Below are 22,531 nucleotides of genomic sequence, written 5' to 3'. Positions count from 1 at the left end.
CTTTTTAATTTAATTTTTTTTTTTTTTTTTTTTTTTTTTTTTGTGGCTAGCAGGTATGGGGAACAAACCCTTGAACTTGGTGTTACAAGGCTGTGTTCTAACCGAGCTAACTGACCTGCCCTCTAGTCTTTACAAGATAGCAGACTGTGATCATGACAAGTAAATGTATATGGTAGGGTAGGGTACATTCATCTTTGACAGAGCTAGGTTTTGCTCCACAGGCACCCTGAAATAGTTGGGGGTGGGGGTGGGGAGGGCTGGACCATACTTGGAGAACCAGTGAATTAATACATAGTAAAGGCTAAAGGTGATGCTGGGAAAGTTAGGTAGAGGTCAGATTGTGAAGGATCTTATATCTGTGCTATATTTAGATTTATTCTACATACCAATAATAGTATTTCTGGACAATTCCACACTGCAACTCTTAGAGTCATAGGAAATATTAGGAGGTGTTTAGAAAATAGACATGCTGGCCCGACACTCCAGCAGTTTTCCCCCCACGCCCGTCCCCCCAGCCTGCTCTTTGGGATTTACTATGAGTCTTCAGTTATATCATTCAGGTAGATTCTGATAGAAAAGCTGAGAGTCTCTGGGTCTCTGGAGAGCCATTAAATATTTTAAGAAAGGTAAACAGTCATTTGACAAACTTGTGTTTTAGGACATTGATTCTGATAGCAGCCTGAAGGATGGCATTTTGGAAGCGGAGATGTGAGGGCCTGAACTGAACTAAGATGGGGAATAGAGAATATACAACTGCTCTGGTAAGGATTAAGAAAGAAGTGTCAATGATACACTAGATGTAGGTGGTAAAGTAGTATGACTCCAAGATTTCTAGCTGGGTCTATCACCCAAGCTTAGAGGGTACCATTTGGTAGGGTTAGGAGTAAGGGAGGAGAAAAATAGAGGGGACCAAACAAGATGTGGAAGGAAGTTTCAAGGGAGAAGATAAATTTAGTTTTGGACATATTAAAACTGAGGTGCCTTTGAGGCATGCAGTAGAATCATGAGGAGCTCAAGATTTCTGATAGGATGGAGTTAAAGATTTAGGTGTCATTGTATAAGCACGTACGAGGTAGTTGAAAGCAAGGGAATGAATGAGCTTATTCTTTTTTTTTTTTTTTAAAGATGACCGGTAAGGGGATCTTAACCCTTGACTTGGTGTTGTCAGCACCACGCTCACCCAGTGAGCAACCGGCCATCCCTATATGGGATCCGAACCCGTGGCCTTCGTGTTATCAGCACCGCACTCTCCCGAGTGAGCCACAGGCCGGCCCCTGAATGAGCTTATTCTGACAAGCATATAGAGTGACCCGCTTTAGGATGAAGAGCATCAGTATTAAAAGAGCAGCCAAGAGAAGGAAGTGCTACTAATTGTTCCTGAGAAGGTGTGGTCAAAGAGTAGGGAGGGAAAACACAGATGACAGAAAATCTGGGAGAGTTTCAAGAAAGGAGTTTTTTAACCGAGTCAGATAATGCTGGGAGGACTGGTAAGGTGAGGTTGAGAAAGTACCCACTTCATTTGTCAATTAGGAGTGCTTTTGTGGCTAGAAAAAGCAGTTTGAAGTTGGGGTATGGGAAGAAGCCAGATTATAGTGGGTTGAGGAGAAAATAGGTGAAGTGTGGGTATAGTTTCTTTCCACTTATTTTAACATTCTGAAAGTAGAAGCTAGAGGAACACACAAGTTGAAAGAAAGCTTCCCTTCTACTCTCTGCCTTTTTAAAAAAAGAAATGAGAAATAGAGAATTTTTTCATATTATTTCTTACCTATGTGTATATCCTCTTTTGTGGAATGATTATGGCTTAAGTATAATTTTAAAAGAAAGATAACAAGAGCCTTGTCTTTTGGTTAAGTAAGACCTCTGAAGTTTTTGATTCAAAATTTGGATTTGAAATGTTAAAAAGGGAATGAAAACTGAAAGCCTAGAAAGATCGTATGCTGCAGAGAGATAAGTATGAAAATGTTCATTGTTTATTTAACTATTCAATATTGTGGCTTGTAGGGCTTTTAAAATTAATAACAGCTTTACTGAGATATAATTACCTACCACAAAATTCACTTAAAGTATTTCATTCAATAGTTTTTAGTATGTGCATGAAATTTTGCAACCATCCTCACAATCAATTTTAGAACATTTTCATCACCCCAGAAAGGAACTCCATTCCCATTAGCAGTCACTCCTCCTCCTTCTCCCAGCCCTGGGCAACCTCTAATCCACCTTCTGTCTCCGTAGATTTGCCTATTCTGGATATTTCATATCAATGGAATCATACAATATATGGTGTTTTGTGACTTCACTTATGTTGTAGCATGGTTCAGTAATACTTTATTCCTTTTCATGGCTGAATAATCTTATTGCATGGATACCACATTTTGTTTATTCATTCATCCGTTGATGGGTATTTGAGTTGTTTCCACATTTTAGCTGTTATGAATAATGCTACTTTTGAACATTTGTGTACAAGTTTTTGTATGGACATATTTTTCAGTTCTCTTGGGTATATACCTAGGAGTGGAATTGCTGGGTGATATGACAACTCTGAGTTTAACATTTTGAGGAACTGCCAGACTGTTATCCAAAGCTACTGCACTTTTTATATTCCGAGCAGGAGTATATGAGGGTACTTTTAAAAGTTCATGGAAAAATGGAATTAAAAAATAATAGAAATCCTTCCATGAACTTTTGGACCATCCCTTGTAATGAGGGTTCCAGTTTCTCTGCATCGTCACCAATACTTGTTATTGTCTGTCTTTTTGATCATAGGAATTGTAGTGAGCGCGAAGTGATACCTTCTTGTGGTTGGCTTGTAGGTTTTTGTGTGTCTAACTTGTCTTTCAAAGCTAAAGTGGTAGGAAATATTTTTTAGTCCTTGCATTTGAGCTAATCTTAGTGCTTGCCCAGTGCCACTTATTTAGTTATGGTTTTTCTTATCCATGCTTTGGTGGGTGTTCAGCCAAACACATTTATATTTTAACTACAAAAGTAGAAGTGAACTTTAAAGTAACTCTCTAGACATGGCTTATTGAGACATTACACTAAAAAATTACCTCAAATATTAATTCTCAAGAATGTTTTACTGTATTTCCTTTTAGAATATCCTTAACTTTTTTTTTTCACCAGTATTTGACATTTAGTTTGGAAAAAGGATTTTGAAAGGAAAGTAAGACATTAACATTTAGATAGATTCAATTTTTTGGTTTGTGTCTTAAACACTTGTGTTTCTATAGTACTCACCTCATTAGATTCATCATTTACATTTCTGTGTTCCCCAGTCTAAAAGCCTCGAAGACTAGAAACTGGGACTCAATTATCTCTGTATCCCCACTGCTTAACATAGTGCCTGACTTTTAATAGGCACTAATGTCCATTGTGTGAGCAGAAATTGTACGCAAGCTTAATGTTTAGAGACAGAAATTTGTTCTTCAGGTGAATTCTTCAACTGTCCAAGGGCTTGTTTTGTAGACCAACATGAGAACTGCTTTGCCCCTTCCTACACAGGTGTGCTTACATAACTATAGCTGTATTATTGACATCCACTAAAAAAGAAAATACAAGATAAGGAGCTAGACTGAATTCAAATCTTTTAAATGTGATTTTATTAAAATTGGTTTTCACCCCATGAATCATACTTTGGGGACATTATCTTAGAACATCCGGTTTTAAACTTGGTTTGGAGTTTAATTAATAAAACCCTGATAGCATGTAACTGGCATCTCTTCAAAAATAGTGAACTTGTGGATGTTTGGAGAGTGATTACATGTGATAGCTGTTCTCTCCTTGCCTCTAGTTTCTTGCCACATCCAGTCCATTCCACATATCATACTCACTTTCCTAAAATACCACTTTCAAGTGTTGGCATCTGTAAGCTAATGGAAACTATACTTGTAAAATCAGAAGTGGGTTGAGTCCCTGTCTTGCTTCTTAGTTTTAGTTGTATGTTTTCTTTAATATGTATAAAGGACCACATTGGAAACAGGATTTCAGTTTTATTAGCAAAAAAATATGTTAAAGAGACACTGTGCCTAACCAACTCAAAGCATTGGATCCAAGCTTTGCTTTTTTCAAACTTTAATTATGATCTGTCACTCTTCCCATGATTCCTCCATTCTCCTTCTCCCCTCCTTCAATTCTGTAACTCTGCCCCTAGTCGATAATCTCAGGTCTATAGGATAAAGTTGATACTTCTTCATCTGGCATTCCAGAGCCTTCTTAACATAGTCTCACTTTACCTTTCCAGTATTAAACTTTTATACTATGCAGTATGTCTCCTTTCTTTTCTCTGTAATAAGCTATTCCTTATCCTTGAGCATCCTCACTAAATGAATGAAATCTTGCTTATCTGTGGTTGTACCATTGAACATACTTTTTCCCTTTCTTAGAAAGCTTTCCTTTTATTTTACAGACCTGTGCTTTGAAGATCAGAAAAATAAAAATATAGAATGACTTCACCGTGTTCACTTAGAACTCAGAAGCCAGAACGTAATTAATTCTCACTTTCTGGGATAAATATTTTAGCCCAGTTTACCCATAAAGCACTTGTTATCCATTGTAAAATCTGATTTTTAATACCATAGGGGAAAAAAAACCTTTCATTAGATTTGTGTTGTAAACATGCTTCAGTAAGTCAAGTGATATGCAATTGTTCTAAACCACTATTCTCTTCCAAATAAGAGTTGGACTCCTCTCCCAACATTTCATATTTCCTGTAATATTTACATTTTTTAGATTCATGCAATTAAGCCTTGACAATTATCTCCTTCCCTCTGAAATCACACAAAATTTTTGTTTCCTTTTGTACAATACTGTATCTGTGGCTGGCTTATGGCAGATATAAGAAACAAACAGTAATTACTCCCTAGAAGTTTTTTCAGGAGAATGTGGAATGTGGATCATGTTAATCTCAGACTTTTTGGGGGATGTATGCTAACCTCTGCATTTCCTGTAATAAGTTTTATTTTGGATCTAATCTGTATTTAAAATGCTATTTAACAACATTTGAGTAGGTACCCTGGTAGTCTCTAAAGGAATGAAGAGATATGTCCTTGTCATTCACCCATGGTCTCTACCATCCATCTATTTACACAAAAGATATTTATTGAGATATTTAAGTGCCTACTATGCCCTAGGGTTTTAAAACTGGCAATTGAAAATATTATAGTCATTTCCCTCAGGAAGTTTACAAAGTGCGAATGGACTTGTGAGAAGCAGCCAGGAGCTTTCCTGGAGCAGTGGATGGCTTCAGGGGGATCTGTGAACCTTTTCAAATTATATATAATATTTTGTGTGTAAGCCCATTCTGGGGGGAATAAGGTTCATAGCTCTTAGCTTTTCAAGGGGCATGGATTCCAAAAACCTTAGAACCTCTAGACTAGTAGAAAGACAATGAGCTTTGGAGCCATGTTAATGTCTATCCTGTCTCTGCTGCGATTATGAACAGGTGTTATGGTCTGACTCTTTATCCCCTCCAAAGCTCATGCTGGAAGCTTGATTCCCAGTGTGGCAGTGTTGAGAGATGGGGCCTTTGAGAGGTGATTGGATTGTGAAGGCTATGCCCTCACAAATGGATTAATCCATTCATAGATTAATCAGTTAATGGATGAGTAGGTTATCACAAGAGTAGCACTGGTGGCTTTATAAGGAGAGCAAGTGAGCACGTTAACAGTCTCTCCCAAGTTTGCCTGTGTTACCTTGGTACTCTGCAGAGAGTACCCACCAGGAATAAGGCCCTCCCTAGATACACCCTTCCCCTTGGACTTGATAGCCTCCAAAACTGTAAGAAATTTCATTTTCTTATTAATTACCCAGTTTCAGGTGTTCTAAGAGATGGAAAACTGACTAATACAGCAGGTTACGTAGAGAAATTGGAGAGGTAATACCTACCTTGAAAGACCAAGACCAAGATAAGATAATAATGTTTGTAAAGCTCTTAACCTAGTACATAGTAAGTAGAAGGTGCTCGATGGTAATTCAAGATGTCGTATTGCTCCAATGGAAGTGTACTCAAGAGGCAGGAGAGCCTAAATCTGCCTGAATAGATCATGGACAGTTCCTACAAAGAGGTCACATCTGAGCTGATTCTTGAAGGAAGAGTTTGTCAGGTGGACTAGGAGGATAAAAGGCATTTCAGATGTAAAAAACAAACAGCACTTTCAAAGACATGGCACTAAGAACTGTGGGTTTTAGATGAGGAACAGTGCGGCAATGTATAAAATAAGCAAATCCCATATACCCAGATAATAGGAATTTCCAAAGGAAGATTAACTTAAGTGCAGAGTTTAAGATGAATATGAAATTGGTCTCTGTGTTCCTGAGTGTTTTGGTGAGGGGTGTTTTGATGTCCCATTATAATGGCATAGTTGTTTAATCTTGCAGTAGGGCTTTTTTAAAAACTGAGTTCTAGCTACATGGTCAGTATTCTTAAATCTGGTAATTTTACTTGATCTCAGATATATAAAGTAGTGCTTTCTCTGTTTACAGATTTTTTAATTTTTATTGAATCAAAATTGATTATACAAATTTTGGGGGTTCAACATTGAGATATGTTGATCAAATCAATATTACCAGCATATATATTGTTACAAATTGTAATTATTATTTATGCCCTTTGTCCAATCCCTCCCCATCCCCCTTTCCCTCCCCCATCCCCCTCTAATCACCCTAGATTTCTTCTCACCCTCTGAAAGAATAATGGTTACTCTGTTCATTTGCTGCCCAAAAGATTTGTCCAATGCTGAGAGGTGTGATCAGGTCCCCCAATACTTTCATAGAGCAGATGCGTCTTCCATCACTCTGAAATGGGCTCTGTGGAGAGAGAGATCCTTTTCCTTTCTTTATCTCTGCTTGTGACTCTCCTTGTGTTAAGGCACTCTAGTGGCTGGCAGACGATCTGTGTGGTGGTTTGTGGCATCTAGCGGCCTTCACAGCAGCCGTGGTTATCGTGATGGCTGAGGTGGGCCACCCACATGGAGAAGATGTTTTTGGCATGTTATTTGGTGCTGGCGGTGTGACTGGTTGTGGAGAATGTCCCATCCCCAGCTCCATACCCCAGGTCCCCAAGTGGTTCCTGAGGTGCTGGCACTGTGTGCCTGGCCGTGGGAGGGTCCTGTCCCCTTCTCCGTGTCCCATGTCCCTGGGCAGGCCCTGAGGTGGTGTGCCTGGATGTAGAAGTGGGGTCCAGTCCCCAGCTCAAACAATTGGGTTCCTGGGTGGGGCCCCAGCGTGCTGGCGGTGTGAGTGGTTGTGGGCAGGAGTCCTGCCCCTGGCCTCATGCCTCATGTTCCCTGGTGGGCCCTGAGGCATTGGTGGTGTGCCTGGGTCAGAACTAATTTTTTGTCCTTTGCTTACTTCTAACACGGGGGAACTTTCTGTGGGAACCAGTACTTGAGCTGTGTGGTTCAGGTAAATTGTTGCTTTGCTGCTGTTTCCCTAGGGAAGACGTTTTGTGCAGCTCAGGGTTTAATGGTAGACCTTATGGGTACTTCTAGCTCTGATACTTGGTGCACCTGGGTTGTGTAGAAACTCTGATCTGGGCCTGAGTTTTTTCATTAAACTGCACCCCATGCAATTCTGCATTCCTGACCAGTCTCCTCTCAGTGGTCCTGCAATGATTGGGGGGCGGATCGGCTGTCCTTGCTGTGTCCCAGTGTTCTCCCGGTGGGCCTGTCTCACCCACCACCCGTGCTCCAAACACTTCCCATGGGACAGGCCCTGCACTGGTTCCCCGCGTTGACTCACCAGCCTCTGAATGGTTCCCCTTTGTCAGCTGTTCTGGCTCCTGGCTCCTCACTCCTGCGTGGGTCCATGGGAACCCTGTTAGTGATCTTGCTGTCCTGGGGGCCACCAAAGTCCTCACTCCCCTTCTGCCTCCAGTTAACTCCATCTAAAAGGCACAGCTGCAGCTTCTGCTGGCTCCTGCTCCATGCACTCCAGCATTAAAGCAGCTGCCGGCCGAAATGCTGAGAGCAGTTTTTTCTTTCTCTCATTGTGGTTTCCCCTGCCTTCATGAGTTTCATAGGTGTCTCCTCTTCTTCACCTGAGCTCCAGTGGCCCCAGCTTGGCTGATGTTACATTTTTATCGTAAATTCGTTGATTTGTGGGAGAGAATGACACTGAGAACCGCCGATTCCGCCATCTTGACTGGAACTCCACCTGTCTACAGTTTTTAGATGGCTAGATCAGTGTTTTTCATTGGCTTCTGTCAGATCTATTAAAAGTACTCTGTAAAAAAAAATTATATTAAAAAGAAAGCCTTTAGACATAGGCAGCTTATTCATAATGGTGACTCTCTTGCTCAGTTTGGATTCCTCAGCAAATTTAAATTTTACATAAGATGACTTTGAAGAGGTTTTGAGATTCTGCATTTCCAACTAGAACCAAAGTGAGAAAGGAAAGTTCTAGATCCCATGTTACAAAAACGTGGAGAATAGCTTTTCTAGACACCTTTTCCCCCACCTTGTGTATGATGGTTTTACTCCTGAAGTCACAGACTCTTCAGTGTTAAAAGGAACATTAAAACCATTCAGAAATTAAGGAGCTTGTTACAAATCTTGCAGTTAGAAAGGTGGCAGAGGTGGGTTTGACCCAAATCATGAAAGCAGATGCTTTTTCTATGACATGATGGTGCCTAGGCCAGCTTTTGCCTTCTTACGAGGTAGGTAAAAAGTCATTAAAGCCCCTTTCCCCCCAAAATGGAGCATAAATATTCTGAAAATTACAAAAAAGTTTACTATCAATATAGATTTTTGGTTGCAGCCTCCTTCCAAACTGGCTTAAGTGAAGAAAGAATTTATTGTGATAGAATACTGACCTTGAGCTGCTTGAGGGACAGGAACCAAGAAAAGAAGAGCCATCCCTAACCTTGGTGACTCTCTCCATGCCAACCTCTGTGTCTTTCTGTGGTTCTCCATGTTTATTTATTTCTTTGTCTCTCGGGCTACTTGGATACTTTACTTTCCTGCACTTCTACTTTACACTTTCTCTGTTTGGGGCTGCACATGCTGAGTAAAGGCATCCCTTATGCTGATCTAACCTGTATCATTCACCTTTACCTCAGTTTAGGGGAAGAGCTCTGAATGACCAGAATTGCTACATGACACTTTTAAGTCCCTGAAGGAATCAATCAACTTGTCAGTAAGATAGATGTTAAGTAATATAATGGTGTGGAATTGACCACGGTAGGGAGCTTATTCATTTCTGTATAGAAGGAATTTTTCTTAGAGAAAGGGAGGGATGGTTCGTTAATTAGGCAGGCAGTCCAAATAGTGTCTAGTACAGAATCCTTGAAGCAAAATTGGAAAACAAAATTCACTACTATTTTATGTAAATAAACTCCATACAACTTCTTTCAGAGAAGGAAGAAGAAGCACAAAGAGTCTTTGTGACTTGAGAGAAGATTCTGTTAGCTCTGGCAGAGCATTATTTCACATTTACAGTTTATATTGAACATCAGGTTAAACATTTAAGGTGTCTGTGTGGAAACTGGACAGTTGTCTATAAACTGCATATTTATGGTACCTAAGATTTAAGTTATAGTTTTTCAATGTTATAATATGGAACCTTCTTGCAAGGAAATATTGTCCTAAAATTGCTTTTATCAAAGAATTGTATCTAGTCACTGTGTATTCACTCCTTGAAAATATATCAGAAATATATCACTGTCTGAAAGACTAATGTATTTTCTTCACACTAGATTTTGCATTATTTAACATGATCTAACTGTATATAGTTCTTTTAACTTTAGTTCATGAATCATCTAAAATTTACCTTCTGTAAATATTGTGTTTGCCTTTCTGTCTCCTTGTGTACCTCTCTTTTATTTGCCTAGTCATCTTTATCTACTTTGTCAGTTGGCCTTGTCTGTGTGTAAGATTCATTAATGTGTGTTGGAAATGGGTATTAGAGATATTTGGGAGGTACTGTGTAGTTTAGAAATTTCTTGTAATTTATGCCTAGTTGTTTGTAGTTCTTTACTTCTAATACTGTAAATAGATGATATAAATGCCAAGGAGTAACATAGAATATCAGTAATAGAGTTTTGCAACTGAAATGATTGAATATGTTCAAATATTTATCTCTAAACCCATTCACTGGCATTATTAGATGTATAGAAGTAAAAAGTTTTCTTTTTAAAATTACTTCATGATTTAGATAATGAGAGATTAATTATTAAAGTAAGAGAAATGTGGTTTTAATGTCTTAATGTACCAGAAGCTTCAGTCTTTTTACATAAAGAATATGAGTATTTTAATAGTTTGAAAGCCAGAAACAGAAAACATTTACTTGTGAACGTCAATATTCACATGAATTGTTATTGTGAAACGAAAGCTTCAAGTATGTTTTCTTGAATGAATAGTTTGGTAGGCATTGACTAGTTCCACTTCCTTGACCCCCTTCTTCATTCCTTTAACCCACTGTCAGGTACATTTTGCTCAAATTGCATTTGTCATGGTTTCCTTAGAGACCTGGATGTAACCAATGGGTAAGTAGTACTTACCATTCTTGACCTCTCTTAACCATCTTTTTTTTCTTTTCTTTTTTTAAAGCCCTTTCTTCTCTGATAGTGCAGCATCACTTAAACCTGGTTTTACCTACTTCTTTAGTTTCTCTTTCTACACTATTTTGGCTTAGATGTAGCATGCTTTCATATTTTTCATACTCTTAGATACTATAGGAAATATAATTGAATACTTGAATATTTAGAAATACCAAAGGATTTTACTAATCTTGTAAAACTGATTAACAGTAACGTGGATTATTTTAAAGCTGTTTAAGATTTTGGAAGAACAATAAAATATTAATATTTTCTCACATCCTACATTCTTGTGATGTCTGGTGTATTATTTTCAAAGTGTTTTTGGAAAATGCAACTTAATCTAAACTAGAAATATTAGATGAATATTTAACCAATGCATTAAATTTGCTATTGTTGCTTTATTATATGGCAGTTTTTATATTATTTACAGGCTCTTAATACCATATCTGTAATGTTTTCAAATATGTTCCAAAATTTTTTTAGTTGTTAAAGATGGTTTAGAAAATTGTATTTTAAAACAGAATGTAAATTTAATTCACTATTTTGTCTTTAAAATGTTGTAGATAGAAGTGGGAAAAAAATCTTTGATACTAACGGGCAGGAATTTTAATTATAGGGGGCTAAGGAAGGAGTGTGTAGATGGGCAGGAAATAAAAGATCCAACAGAAATAACATATCTTTGTGATGTGCTTGATGTTAGCAATTTGGGTGTCTAGCATAATAGTCCACACTCCAGTGATGTGGATCACAACAGTTATATCTGAATTACACCTAGCCATTACTTACTAACTGTACTGGCAACTCTGTAGTAGTTGTTTATTGCTGTGTGACAATTCCAATACTTAGTGCCTTAAAATGATAATGATTTATTATTTCTCATGATTCTGTCGGTTGACTAGGTGGATTCTTCTACTGGTCTTGCCAGGACTCTTGGATCATGCAGCAGTATTCAGCTGGAGGCCCAGCCTGAGCTTGAGTATTCTATAATGACCTCACTCACATGTCTGGGGACTCTGTGGGAATGGCTAGGACCTCTGGTCCTCTCTCCACTTGTTCTTTTATCCCTGGCTTCTTCACAGCATGGTTGTGTCAGGGATCCAAGAAGTCGCAAGGCCTCTTAGAGGCCTAGACTCTGTAATCCACATAGAGTCACTTCTGCAGTGTTCTACCGGACAAAGCAAATCCCAAGGCTAGCCCAGATTCAATAGCTTTGTAGCACTTTCAAAATTTTTAATTATATATACTCCGTATTTGTTTACTTATTTTACTTCTAGTGACTCTCACACAATTGATCCCTTGAACAAATAAATTAGTACATGAGGTTACTTTAGAAAGTTCATGGAAAGATTCATATTTTGATTCTGATTTTCCACGAACTTTTTAAAGTACCCTTGTAAAAGTACTAGAAGTAAACTTTAAATGTCTTTTGGTGTGATGATTATCTTTTGATGTTGGACTTCTGGATTATTTTTCTTTGCATTGTTCTGTTTTCTAAAATGAACAAGCTTTTTTTTGAATAATTAGGAGGAAATTTTCAGTGACCCTTCACTTAAAAAAAAAATGCCTGGTTTGTCGTAGATGCATAGCAAAGTAGTTTACTCTCCTTCATCGTGTTCTACAGGATGTTGTTTCAAACACTTGAAAACAGTTATAGGTTATCTGTTAGTTCCTAAGGCATTTTCTTAAACCAAACATTTTCAATACTCAACCATTTCTCATATGACAGACCAAATACTTTCTAATTTTTCATTGTCCCTCAAACTATGGCATCTAGAAACTTATCTCAGAGTACTGGTTGAGATCTTATTTCTGAAGAATACAGTGTATCTTCTGACTTTTTTAAATAATGTTTTTGCTTTTGGCTCACAATAAGTTTATTGCAGTTAATATCTAGGTCTTTATTTAAAAATCTGAGCTTATGTATCAGGTTATTCCATACTGTATATAATTTAATTCTTTAACCTAAAACAAACTTTTATCCTATAATATTTTAAAGTTAGAATTTTGACATCCAACATTAATTTCATCAGCAACTAACCCTGTGAAGGATACGTGCTGTTGATTTTATTTTACAAGTGGGAAAATTCATGCTGAGAGTTTCCATAAGGTAGTAAAGTTGGGCTTGGTCCTCAAACCCATGCTTTTTCTTCTACTCTTTCCTACTTAGAAAATGTATTGTTAGCTTCAGAGGGCAGAATGGGGTCAACGGTTAAAAGAGGAAAGCAGATTGTGATTCACTGCAAGGAAGAACTTGCTGAGAAGAAAAGAAGAGAAGAAAGCTCACGTTTATTGAGCATATAGTATGTGGGTGTTTTACATACTTAAGTTCTTTACTTCTTTCCTCTTTTACCTCTCCAATTTTTTTTTTATCAGAAAGCACCAGAAATTGTGTAATCTTTACTTTTCCACCCCATGGAGTTCCTTTAGTGTATTTAATGCTGTTTATAATCAGTAAAGGGCCTCATCTGTGATATAAAGCAGGACATTTCTGTATCTTTTGGATTTGTTAAGTAACACTAAAAGTTACCATTAATGTTAAGCCTTTTTTGAGCAGTCAATATTTTTAAAAAATCCTAAGCAATTATTATGGTTGTACTTTTCTTGCTATCATTCTGTCTCAAATATTTATTAGGTGCGTATTATATGCCAGGTGTTCTCCTAGGTTCTGAGGATATATTAGTGAACTAAATAGACAAAGCATTGCACTTATGGAGTTGATGATTTCATAGAAATTCTGGAGGGGAGAGACATGCATTTATGCAAATAGAGTTATGATAAGTGCTATTGGAAATATTGGGATAATTCTTGTTGACCGTTTAGGTACTAAATGCTGTACTGAACACTTTGTTTCAATAATAGTGTTTGTTTCAGCTGTTTATATCAAACAGTCCTCACAAAGATTGAGTGAAATATTCCTGTTATCTTAATAATCAAAGATAGGGAGAATAAGTATATGGAAGAGCCAAATCCTTGTAAAACCTAGCCCTTCTGACTGGAGCTCATGCTCTGACTTTTATATGGAAAATGCAAGTAATGTTTACAAAATAGTGTTTTGTTTTGGGAAAGATTATAGGATGTGTTTTTTTTTAAAGTCCTTCTACATTATTACCTTCAAGTATTGGCTTTGCTTAAAGCAACAGAAATCGTTCATTCCAAAACCATTATTTGTACCCCTTGCCCATGAGAGAGTGGTAAGTTCAGAATTTCAGATCTACTTTTCTACCTCATGCCTTTGAAATTAAATTTTTTTTTCTCTCTCAGCTTTCTTATTTTTTCTGTTGATAACTAATAGAAGTACTGACAGAGAAGGTAGGTCATTGCGAGTTATTATGAACCCCTGTTGTCTTGAATTAGTAGGATCTCAGAACTAAAAGGAATCTTGGAAATTATTTTACCAATTCACAAAACCACTTTTAACATTTCTTATGAGTGGTTCTTCATGAAAAGCTAGAGTAGTTCTCTATTGTGTACTGTGGACAGACATACACAGATAAATCTAATGACTCATCTATAATATTTTGCCCATTTTTTGTCTTAGGATACAAAGAGACTAATTAAAATAGCACGGTAAATAAATTGAAACAGAAATTTTAGAGATATTTATTAATTCACTTTAAAATGAATAATAATTAGCCAATTCTCTATATAAATAATTTTATGAAAGATAACTTTTCTAAAACAAAAATTTATTTAGAAGAGTGGCACTGTTTTGCAGATCTCATTAATGTGTGGGTTACTAGAAGTTAACTGGATTCTCATCTGCTTCATTCAGTTTGTTGCCCTATCTTGTATTGATGTGTATGAAGAAATTTCAGCTGCACACAAATATTTAGTTGGAAAAAGGAGTATTTTATTAGCCTTTTCAGATTGTGAATATTCTTTGATACTACATCAAAACTCAAAAAATTGTTGTTTCTTAAATTTTGATTGTAATGTAGAATCTGAAATAATGAGTTGACTTTTTTACTCTGTCACTTCAAAAACATTGGTCTTTCTTGCATTTTGAATGGATTTTTTTTCTATGTTTTTGAAATATGTGTTCGGTGTTGGGAAAATACTGGTTTACTGAGTTTTTCAGAACTTCTAAAAACACATCTTACTTACGTATCAAATCATAATGTATGTTAATATTACCACCAGTCTCATTTGAAAGTCTTTAAAGTATTTGCAAGCTGTTAAACTAATGGTGGTGAATTCAGGTTCTTTCCAGCGTTCTGATTTTTGCTTGAAAGCTTTAATAGTATCAGTTGTTTTCCTTGAAGTGATAGGCTTACTTTGTTCATTTTTGAGAAAATGTCTGTCAAATATCAAGTCTGGGTAACCATAATTTGCCCATAAAAATGGTAACCCAGGGCCGGCCCGGTGGCGCACTGCTACAGTGCACCGCTTGGGAAGCGCGGCAGGCGCTCCCGCCGAGGGTTCGGATCCCACATGCAGACCGGCCGCTCACTGGCTGAGCGAGGCATGGGAGCAACACCGAGGGTTGCGATCCCGTTGCCGGTCCCGGTCCGGTATGGGCGCGACACTGAGGGTTGCGATCCGTTGCCGGTCATGAAAAAAGACAAAAAAAGGAGGGGGAAAAAAAAAATGGTAACTCATTGTCGGGTCTGCCGCCAGCAGGCCCGTACAGCCCTAGCCTCGTTCCTTCTGGTGGGTGAGCAAACGGCCCAGGATTCCTCTTTCCCTCCTGTCCCTTTTGGAAGGAGACGGGGGAAGAGAGCTGTGAAGAGAGGTGAGCACACCGCCGGCCCCCCAAACAGCCCCATTAAAGGACACTCAGATTCGGCGGGGGTTCTGTCGAAGCAGTTCCATTTATTATCACACAAGCACTTGCTTTTATAGGCAAATGGGAAAGGCAGGTTTTTTACATCCTCCAATCAGCTTAAGGGTTCTGTCTCAATGCCTAGCTATTGCAATCACGCAGTGTTCACGAGTGCGGCCAATAAGGGCTAAGGCAAGGTTCCCACAGACACTCCCACCCTACTTCCTCCTGGCGCCATCTTAGGCTGCCACGTTAATCCACTTGTAATGTCACTTAAGGTGGCGTTAGTTTTTAAGGCCCGACAGCCAGTAGAAAAAAGTGGCTAGTTTAGCTTGCAGTTGAAAACAGTTGCACAAGATCTTTTCCTAGAGTCATCCTTGTCCTTTGGAATGCTGCAGAAATACTTTATGTGTATTTCCCATTTTGTCACACAGGATATTAAAAAGACATGTACTCAAGGGTCAAGAATTAATAAAATTTATAATTTTTTACTGCTTCATCAAAAATATTCTTAAGAGAAACTGGCTTTTTTTTTTCTTGCTAATGCATGGTTATGAAGGATACAAAAACTTATAGTTTAGTGCCCTGTCTTGATTTGTGCCAAGTTGCTAACAGTTTTACCCACCAGTGCTTTTGCATCAAAAGTGCAAATGTCAACACAGTGAAAAAGGCAAATAATGTCATTGTGTTTTTATGAAAATAGTTTTGAATTTTCAGACTATGAAAGGGTGAGGACCCACCAGAGGTCTCACGTTTTGAGAACAGCTGGTCTAAAGTTCGGGGGTCAGTAAACTTTTTCTTAAAGGTCCAGATAAATATTTTAGGTTTTGTAGGCCATATGGTTTCTTTGCAACTACTCAACATTGGTATTGCAGTGCAGCCATAGATAATACATTAACAAATTAACATGGCTGTGTTCAAATAATACTTTCTTTACAAAAGCAGGCAACCAGTAAGCCACACTTTGTCCTGCTCTAGGGTATATGCACAAGGTGGCAAATATATTATCGGAAAGGGAGATTGGGAACAGATTATTAAAGACTTCATTTTTATCATTCTTGGTCATTTTCACTTTTTCCTCCAAGCCAGTTTTCTCCAAACATTTGATCCCATATTTTCTTTCAGTAAAAATGTTTACACACATGCCTTCTTTCTATATATTTATTAATTTGTAAATTATACACTTTCACTACTACACTAAAATTTGTTGTAATATATTACCAAAAATTAGAAAAGGATGAGAGAAAGCTTATGCAAGTAATATTTCCAATTTTAAAACATGGTAATGGTACAAAAACTATATTGCTTGGTAAAATCATATTATTTTGTAAAAATGTTGGGTTTTAACACTTTGTGAAATAGTGATTCAAAGTCCGGTTCTAAGTATAAGGGCCTCCATAGATGCAAAAGATATCTAACAAAGATTCAGATGGTTTTAGTAAACTCATGGTGCTATTTTTATTCATCCATTACATGTTTATTGAACGCCTCCTAGGTTCCAGGCACTATCCTAGACCCTGAATAATACAAATCTTTATGTAACATACATTCAATTGGCAAGAGTCATATTAACCTAACAAACAAGTAAATATATGGTAGGTTAGATCTTAAGTGCTATGGAGAAAATAAAGCAGAGTAGGAAGGAAAGTTGAGTACAGTGTATCAGTTATCTATTGCTACAGTAATGTTGTATAACAACTATAAAGCCTCAGAGGCATAAAATAACAAATACTTTTACTTTGTGGGTAGTCAGCTAGACAGCTTTGCCAGTCTTGACTGGGTTCATTCACATTTCTGGGAACCAGCTGACTATCAGCACATCTAGCCTGGCCGTGGTTGGGGTGACTGGGGTTATTTGAAAGACCCTGCTCCACATGTTTCTCATTCCCCAGTAGGCTAGCCCAGACACATCCTCATAGCTGTGGCAGAAGTGCAAAAGCAAGTGAGGGGAAATACGTAGGGCCTGTCTAAGCTCGGAACTGGCAAACTGTTACTTCCATTGCATTCTGTTGGTCAAAGCTAACTTCAAGAGGTAGGGAAATAGATACCACCTTTTAAGTCAGAAGAACTGTGCAGTTACATGAGGTTTAAATTCAGAGAGGCTTGGAAAATAGGCTATTAATATGATTAATCTACCATATGGCAGGTATAGGAGATATTATTACATTGGGTGGTTTGGACATTGAACTGACACTTGAAATAGTGAGGGAGTAAGCCATGCAGTTATCTATGGGAAGAGCATTCCAACCAGAAAGAGTAAGTGCCCAAGAACCTGAAGAAAAAGTATGCTGAAGGAATATCAAGGAAGCCAGTGTGTTTGAGCGGAATGAGCAAGGAAGAGAATAGTAGATTTGCAGTGTGGTTGGGAGTAGTGGCAGACTATCTGTGTTTTCTTGTAGGCCATTATAAGGACTTTGGCTTTTACTGTAAGTGAGATGAGAACCTTTTGGGTTTTATCTAAGGTATGATGTTATCTTTCTTACATTCTGTGTTAACAGGATCACCTTGGCAGCTCTGTGGAGAATAGACTGTGGAGAGATAAGGACAAAGTAGAGAACACTTAGAAAGCTATTCCAATAGTCTAAGCAGGAGCATCTAAAGACAATATGGAGAAAAGGGGTGAATTTGGAAGACAGTTTTGAGGTAGTAACAAGACTTGGTGATAACGAAGGGTGAGGACAAACATAGGCCTGCTAACTTGGACACTAAGCGATAGTGGTGAGATAGTGAGAAGTTAGGTAATTAGTTTTATTTTAGAGGTGTTGAGTTTGAGTTGTCTGGAAGATAGTCTGAAGGAAATATTGAGGTTATAGTAATGTATTTAAAGTTTCAGGTGAATGTGGTGTCAGGGTCTGCCCTACAGTTCTGGAATTTTTTTGTATATTGTTGATCATTGGACTTATGGAAGGTGAGATTTCTGAGATAAAGAATATAAACTGAGAATAACAAAGAGAGGAACATAGAACATTAGGGACGTTTAAGTGTCTGGTTGAGAATGATATGCTCTCAGTGTTGAAGTTAGGAGCAGAACCTGGAGGGTGATATAGAGGCCAAGGAGATTGAGGAGTTTGAAAGAGAATTTGGATTTAAACCAGGATTTGGCAATTAGAAGTCATGGGTTACTTTGTGGAAAGCACTGAGAAATGGATAGGGCAGATTTACATTTTAAAAAAAGGTTCTTTAAAAATGGAAGATGTTGGCATTGTGGCCGTTGCCCGGGGGGAGGTGGTCGCGGCGCCCCGCACTCGGCGGTTGTTAGGGTGCCGCTCGCAGCCGGTCGTTACAGCGAGGCGCTGGTGGCGCTCAGGCTGCACCCAGGGTTGGTGAGCAGCCACCATGTCGATCTTCACCCCCACGAACCAGATCCGCCTCACCAATGTGTCGGTGGTACGCATGAAGCGCGCCGGGAAGCGCTTCGAAATCGCCTGCTACAAAAACAAGGTCGTCGGCTGGTGGAGTGGCGTGGAAAAAGACCTTGATGAAGTTCTACAGACCCACTCAGTGTTTGTAAATGTTTCTAAAGGCCAGGTTGCAAAGAAGGAAGATCTCCTCAGTGCATTTGGAACAGATGACCAAACTGAAATCTGTAAGCAGATTCTAACTAAAGGAGAAGTTCAAGTATCAGATAAAGAAAGGCACACACAGCTGGAGCAGATGTTTAGGGACATTGCAACTATTGTAGCAGACAAATGTGTGAACCCTGAAACAAAGAGACCATACACTGTTATCCTTATCGAGAGAGCAATGAAGGACATCCACTATTCAGTCAAACCCAACAAGAGTACAAAACAGCAGGCTTTGGAAGTGATAAAACAGTTAAAGGAGAAAATGCAGATAGAGCGTGCTCACATGAGGCTTAGGTTCATTCTTCCAGTGAATGAGGGGAAGAAGCTGAAGGAGAAGCTCAAGCCGCTGATCAAGGTTATAGAAAGTGAAGACTACAGTCAACAGTTAGAAATTGTGTGTCTGATTGACCCAGGCTGCTTCAGAGAAATTGATGAGCTAATAAAAAAGGAAACAAAAGGCAAAGGTTCTTTGGAAGTACTCAATTTGAAAGATGTGGAAGAAGGAGATGAGAAATTTGAATGACATTCATCCATCTCTTCAGCTATAAAACACTAAAGCATTTTTGTTTCCAACAGCAGTTTTATTTCTGTGATCTGCCAAATACTTCCTCAAACTATTTGACATCTTCCATCTTTGTGTTAAATATGTACACTAAAAGACTTTCCTACATAAGTATAATAATGTGGGAATGATTTCATTTTAGTTATAAATTGGGGTTTTAGGCAATAATGAAAAACCCACCATACAAAATCCAGAGCAGCATTTTGCTGCTGTCTCACACTGTTATAGCTTTCCAATGCAAAAGTTATTTAAGACGACTTTTGTGGATAAAAAGTTAAGTTTGGGGGCTGGCCAGTTAGCTGAATTGGTTACAGCACAGTGTTATAACATCTAAGTCAAGGGTTCAGATCCCTGTACCAGCCAGCTGCCAAAAAAAAAAAGTTTTATACATTATAGTAGGATTATTGGGGTGTTATATCTGTATGACAAAAAGAGTATTTGCTGAAAAAGAAAACATATAATGTCTTATATCTACTTAAGAAAATTTGTGTGTAGGTGTAACTATCATGTCCCAATGTGAGGCTTGGATGGTGACTTCTTCATTATCTGAAATGTAGATATTATAATGACTGTGCAGGACTTAAAAGTTTCATTGAACATGCTGCCATAAGTTAGATTATTCTTGGTAAAAAATAAAGTCGTTTACTTCTAATTCTTAAAGTTTATAATATATTAATATAGCTAAAATTATATGTAATCAATAAAACCACTCTTATTTTTATTTAAAAAAAAAAGGAAGATGTTAAAGTTTTAGGCAGTGATTAATGGGTGAGAATGGGATTTGTTTGTTTATTTTAAAGCATTGAGAGAATTGCCCTTGTCCATGAAACCGTGTTATATATATATGAGTTGCCCTGAAAGATGAATCCACTGTAGTCATTTTAGGGAGAAGCTGGGAAGAGGCGTGGGGTCCAGTCAAAAAGCTTGTCTGTTGATTTGGTTTATTGTCATTATCTCCTATTCTCTTAATCCTGTATTCCTTCTCCCATTTCTCTACCCTCTATGCTGCCACCCTTGTGCTATCATTTACCTTGTGCTGTCCCTCTAAAGCAAGATAACTGACCATTGCAACCAGAATTGGCTTAAAGCCCAGAGATCATGGAATCAAGGTGATTTAAAAAAACATTACAAATGTTGAGTTGGTGCTAGTTTGTGCTTAATGAACTCTCATACTTCTCACTGCACCCCAGTAAGCAAGGTATTATGTCCATGTTACAGATGAGGAAACAGGTGCCAGAGTTGTCCTTGAGCTTGGTTGGGACATTAAGAGCAGCAGAACCCCAACTAGTCAGTAATACCATATAGAACTTTTCCCTTTTAAGGTGTGTCAGTCTGGGTGGATAGGAATGGTAATCATTAAATGGTAGTGTGTGATATGGCAGAAATCTGTTGATGAAATAAATTGGATTTGACAGAGTAAAGGTACTACATACTTACCTTTTCTCCTTTTTTGATTTCATAGCACTTTGTAGCTATCTCTAATATAATTCATATCATATTACAATTACATCTTTTTCTGTTTCTAGTACTAGGTTGTGAGGTTTTCTGTGGCCAGGACTGGGTCTTACTTTGTCTTTATACTCTATGTGCTTAGCCAGGGTTACGTGATAGGTGCTTTTTAAATCTTATTAAATAAATTAGTCATTGTAATATACTTATAGAAAACACAAATAATCGTATGTATAATGTTATATTCCTTGCCGATATAATAAGCTGCAAGAAATATTACCAGATGCTTTACATTAGATTGTCAGACAAATCTAAGTTCTATTTTTAGAAATGAGAAATTAAACTTGCCCAGGGTCACATAGGTAGAAAGTGGCAGAACTTTTCCATCTATAAAACCTGTGCTCTTTTTTTTTTTTTTTTTTCCTTTTTGTCTTTTTTCGTTACCGGTAGCGGATCGCAACCCTCAGTGTCGCGCCCGGCCACGGGATCGCAGCCCTCGGTGTTGCTCCCGCCCCTCGCTCAGCCAGTGAGCGGCCGGTCTGTATGTGGGATCTGAACCCTCGGCGGGAGCGCCACCGCACTTCCCAAGCGGCGCACTGTAGCAGTGCGCCACCGGGCTGGCCCTAAAACCTGTGCTCTTAACTGTGGTCAGTTCTTCATATCCGCAGATTCAACTAACCACAGGTCAAAAATATTTGAGGGAAAAAAAAACAACAATAAAAAGTAACAATACAACAATGAAAATACTACATATAACAAATATTGTATAACAACTATTTACATAGCATTTACTCTATATTAGGTATTATAAGTAATTTAGAGGTGATTTAAAGTATATGGGAGGATGTGCCTAGGTTATATGCATATATGCCATTATACTTGTATATAAGGGACTCAAACATCCATGGATTTTGGTATGTAGGGAAGAGGTCCTGGAACCAATCCACAGTGGATGCTGAGGAACATCTGTATTATGTTCTGCTTCCTTTTTCAGTATAGTCATTTTGGTCACCAGCAGCATGATCATGCATTTGTAATTTGAGAGAGAGATTGACAGAACATTTGAATTTAATTAGTGGTTGCCTGGGTTGCCTGACCCCAGATAATTTGTTAACATTTCTTTTGGCTCTCAATTGTTTGTCAGAATCTTTTGCCTTAAATATATTGTGTATGGATAGAATATGTTAATGTCCCCTGTTTGTTACCATGGAATTTTTTCAAAATGTTTCATGTGAACCATTTTTAATCAAGGGAATGAGGTGGCTTCATCTCTTCAATAATTTCTGTTCATATGCCTTTAGTACTCTATTAGTTAATGTGTATTTTGCTAAATAACATGGCTGGCCACTTCATATGGTTTAACAGTCTGTTTTATCAATGTAACAACTTCATTGAAACATGAAACTCTATATTATTGCTGTATATTTTTTTTAAATTTTCATTTTGTCAGTATACAATGTAGTTGATTATTATGTCCCATCACCGAAACCTCCCTCCCTCCTCCCTCTCCCCCCTCCCACCCAAGCGTGTCCCCTCCATTTGCTTGTTGTAAGAACTTCAAAAAAAAATTGTGGTTGTTATATCTTCCTCCCCCCCCCCCGTTCTTTGTTTTTTTTTTTTTTTTTTTTTTGTGTGTGTGTGTGTGTGTGTGTGTGTGTGTG

General features: G+C 38.0%; 2 protein-coding genes across 3 annotated transcripts in view; both read left to right on the top strand.

The window, feature by feature from the left end:
* PTPN12 (protein tyrosine phosphatase, non-receptor type 12) overlaps nucleotides 1-22,531 on the top strand; it is a 103,816-nt gene that overhangs the window by 3,623 nt on the left and 77,662 nt on the right. The gene's annotated exons all lie outside the window — the stretch shown is intronic.
* On the top strand, nucleotides 18,500-20,144 carry LOC103594305 (ribosome maturation protein SBDS). The gene has a single exon (XM_008577516.1). It carries the CDS (start codon nucleotides 18,630-18,632, stop codon nucleotides 19,380-19,382), a length of 753 nt encoding a protein of 250 aa, XP_008575738.1. The 5' UTR covers nucleotides 18,500-18,629; the 3' UTR covers nucleotides 19,383-20,144.

Source organism: Galeopterus variegatus, unplaced genomic scaffold (assembly GCF_000696425.1).
Source record: "Galeopterus variegatus unplaced genomic scaffold, G_variegatus-3.0.2 Scaffold67, whole genome shotgun sequence".
Classification (NCBI taxonomy): domain Eukaryota; kingdom Metazoa; phylum Chordata; class Mammalia; order Dermoptera; family Cynocephalidae; genus Galeopterus; species Galeopterus variegatus.
Note: the sequence above shows the minus strand (reverse complement) of the source record. Positions and strands in the feature narration are given on the sequence as shown.

Coding starts and splice junctions, on each gene's coding strand:
- LOC103594305 (XM_008577516.1), top strand. CDS start 18,630: ATGTCGATCTTCACCCCCACGAACCAGATCCGCCTCACCAATGTGTCG.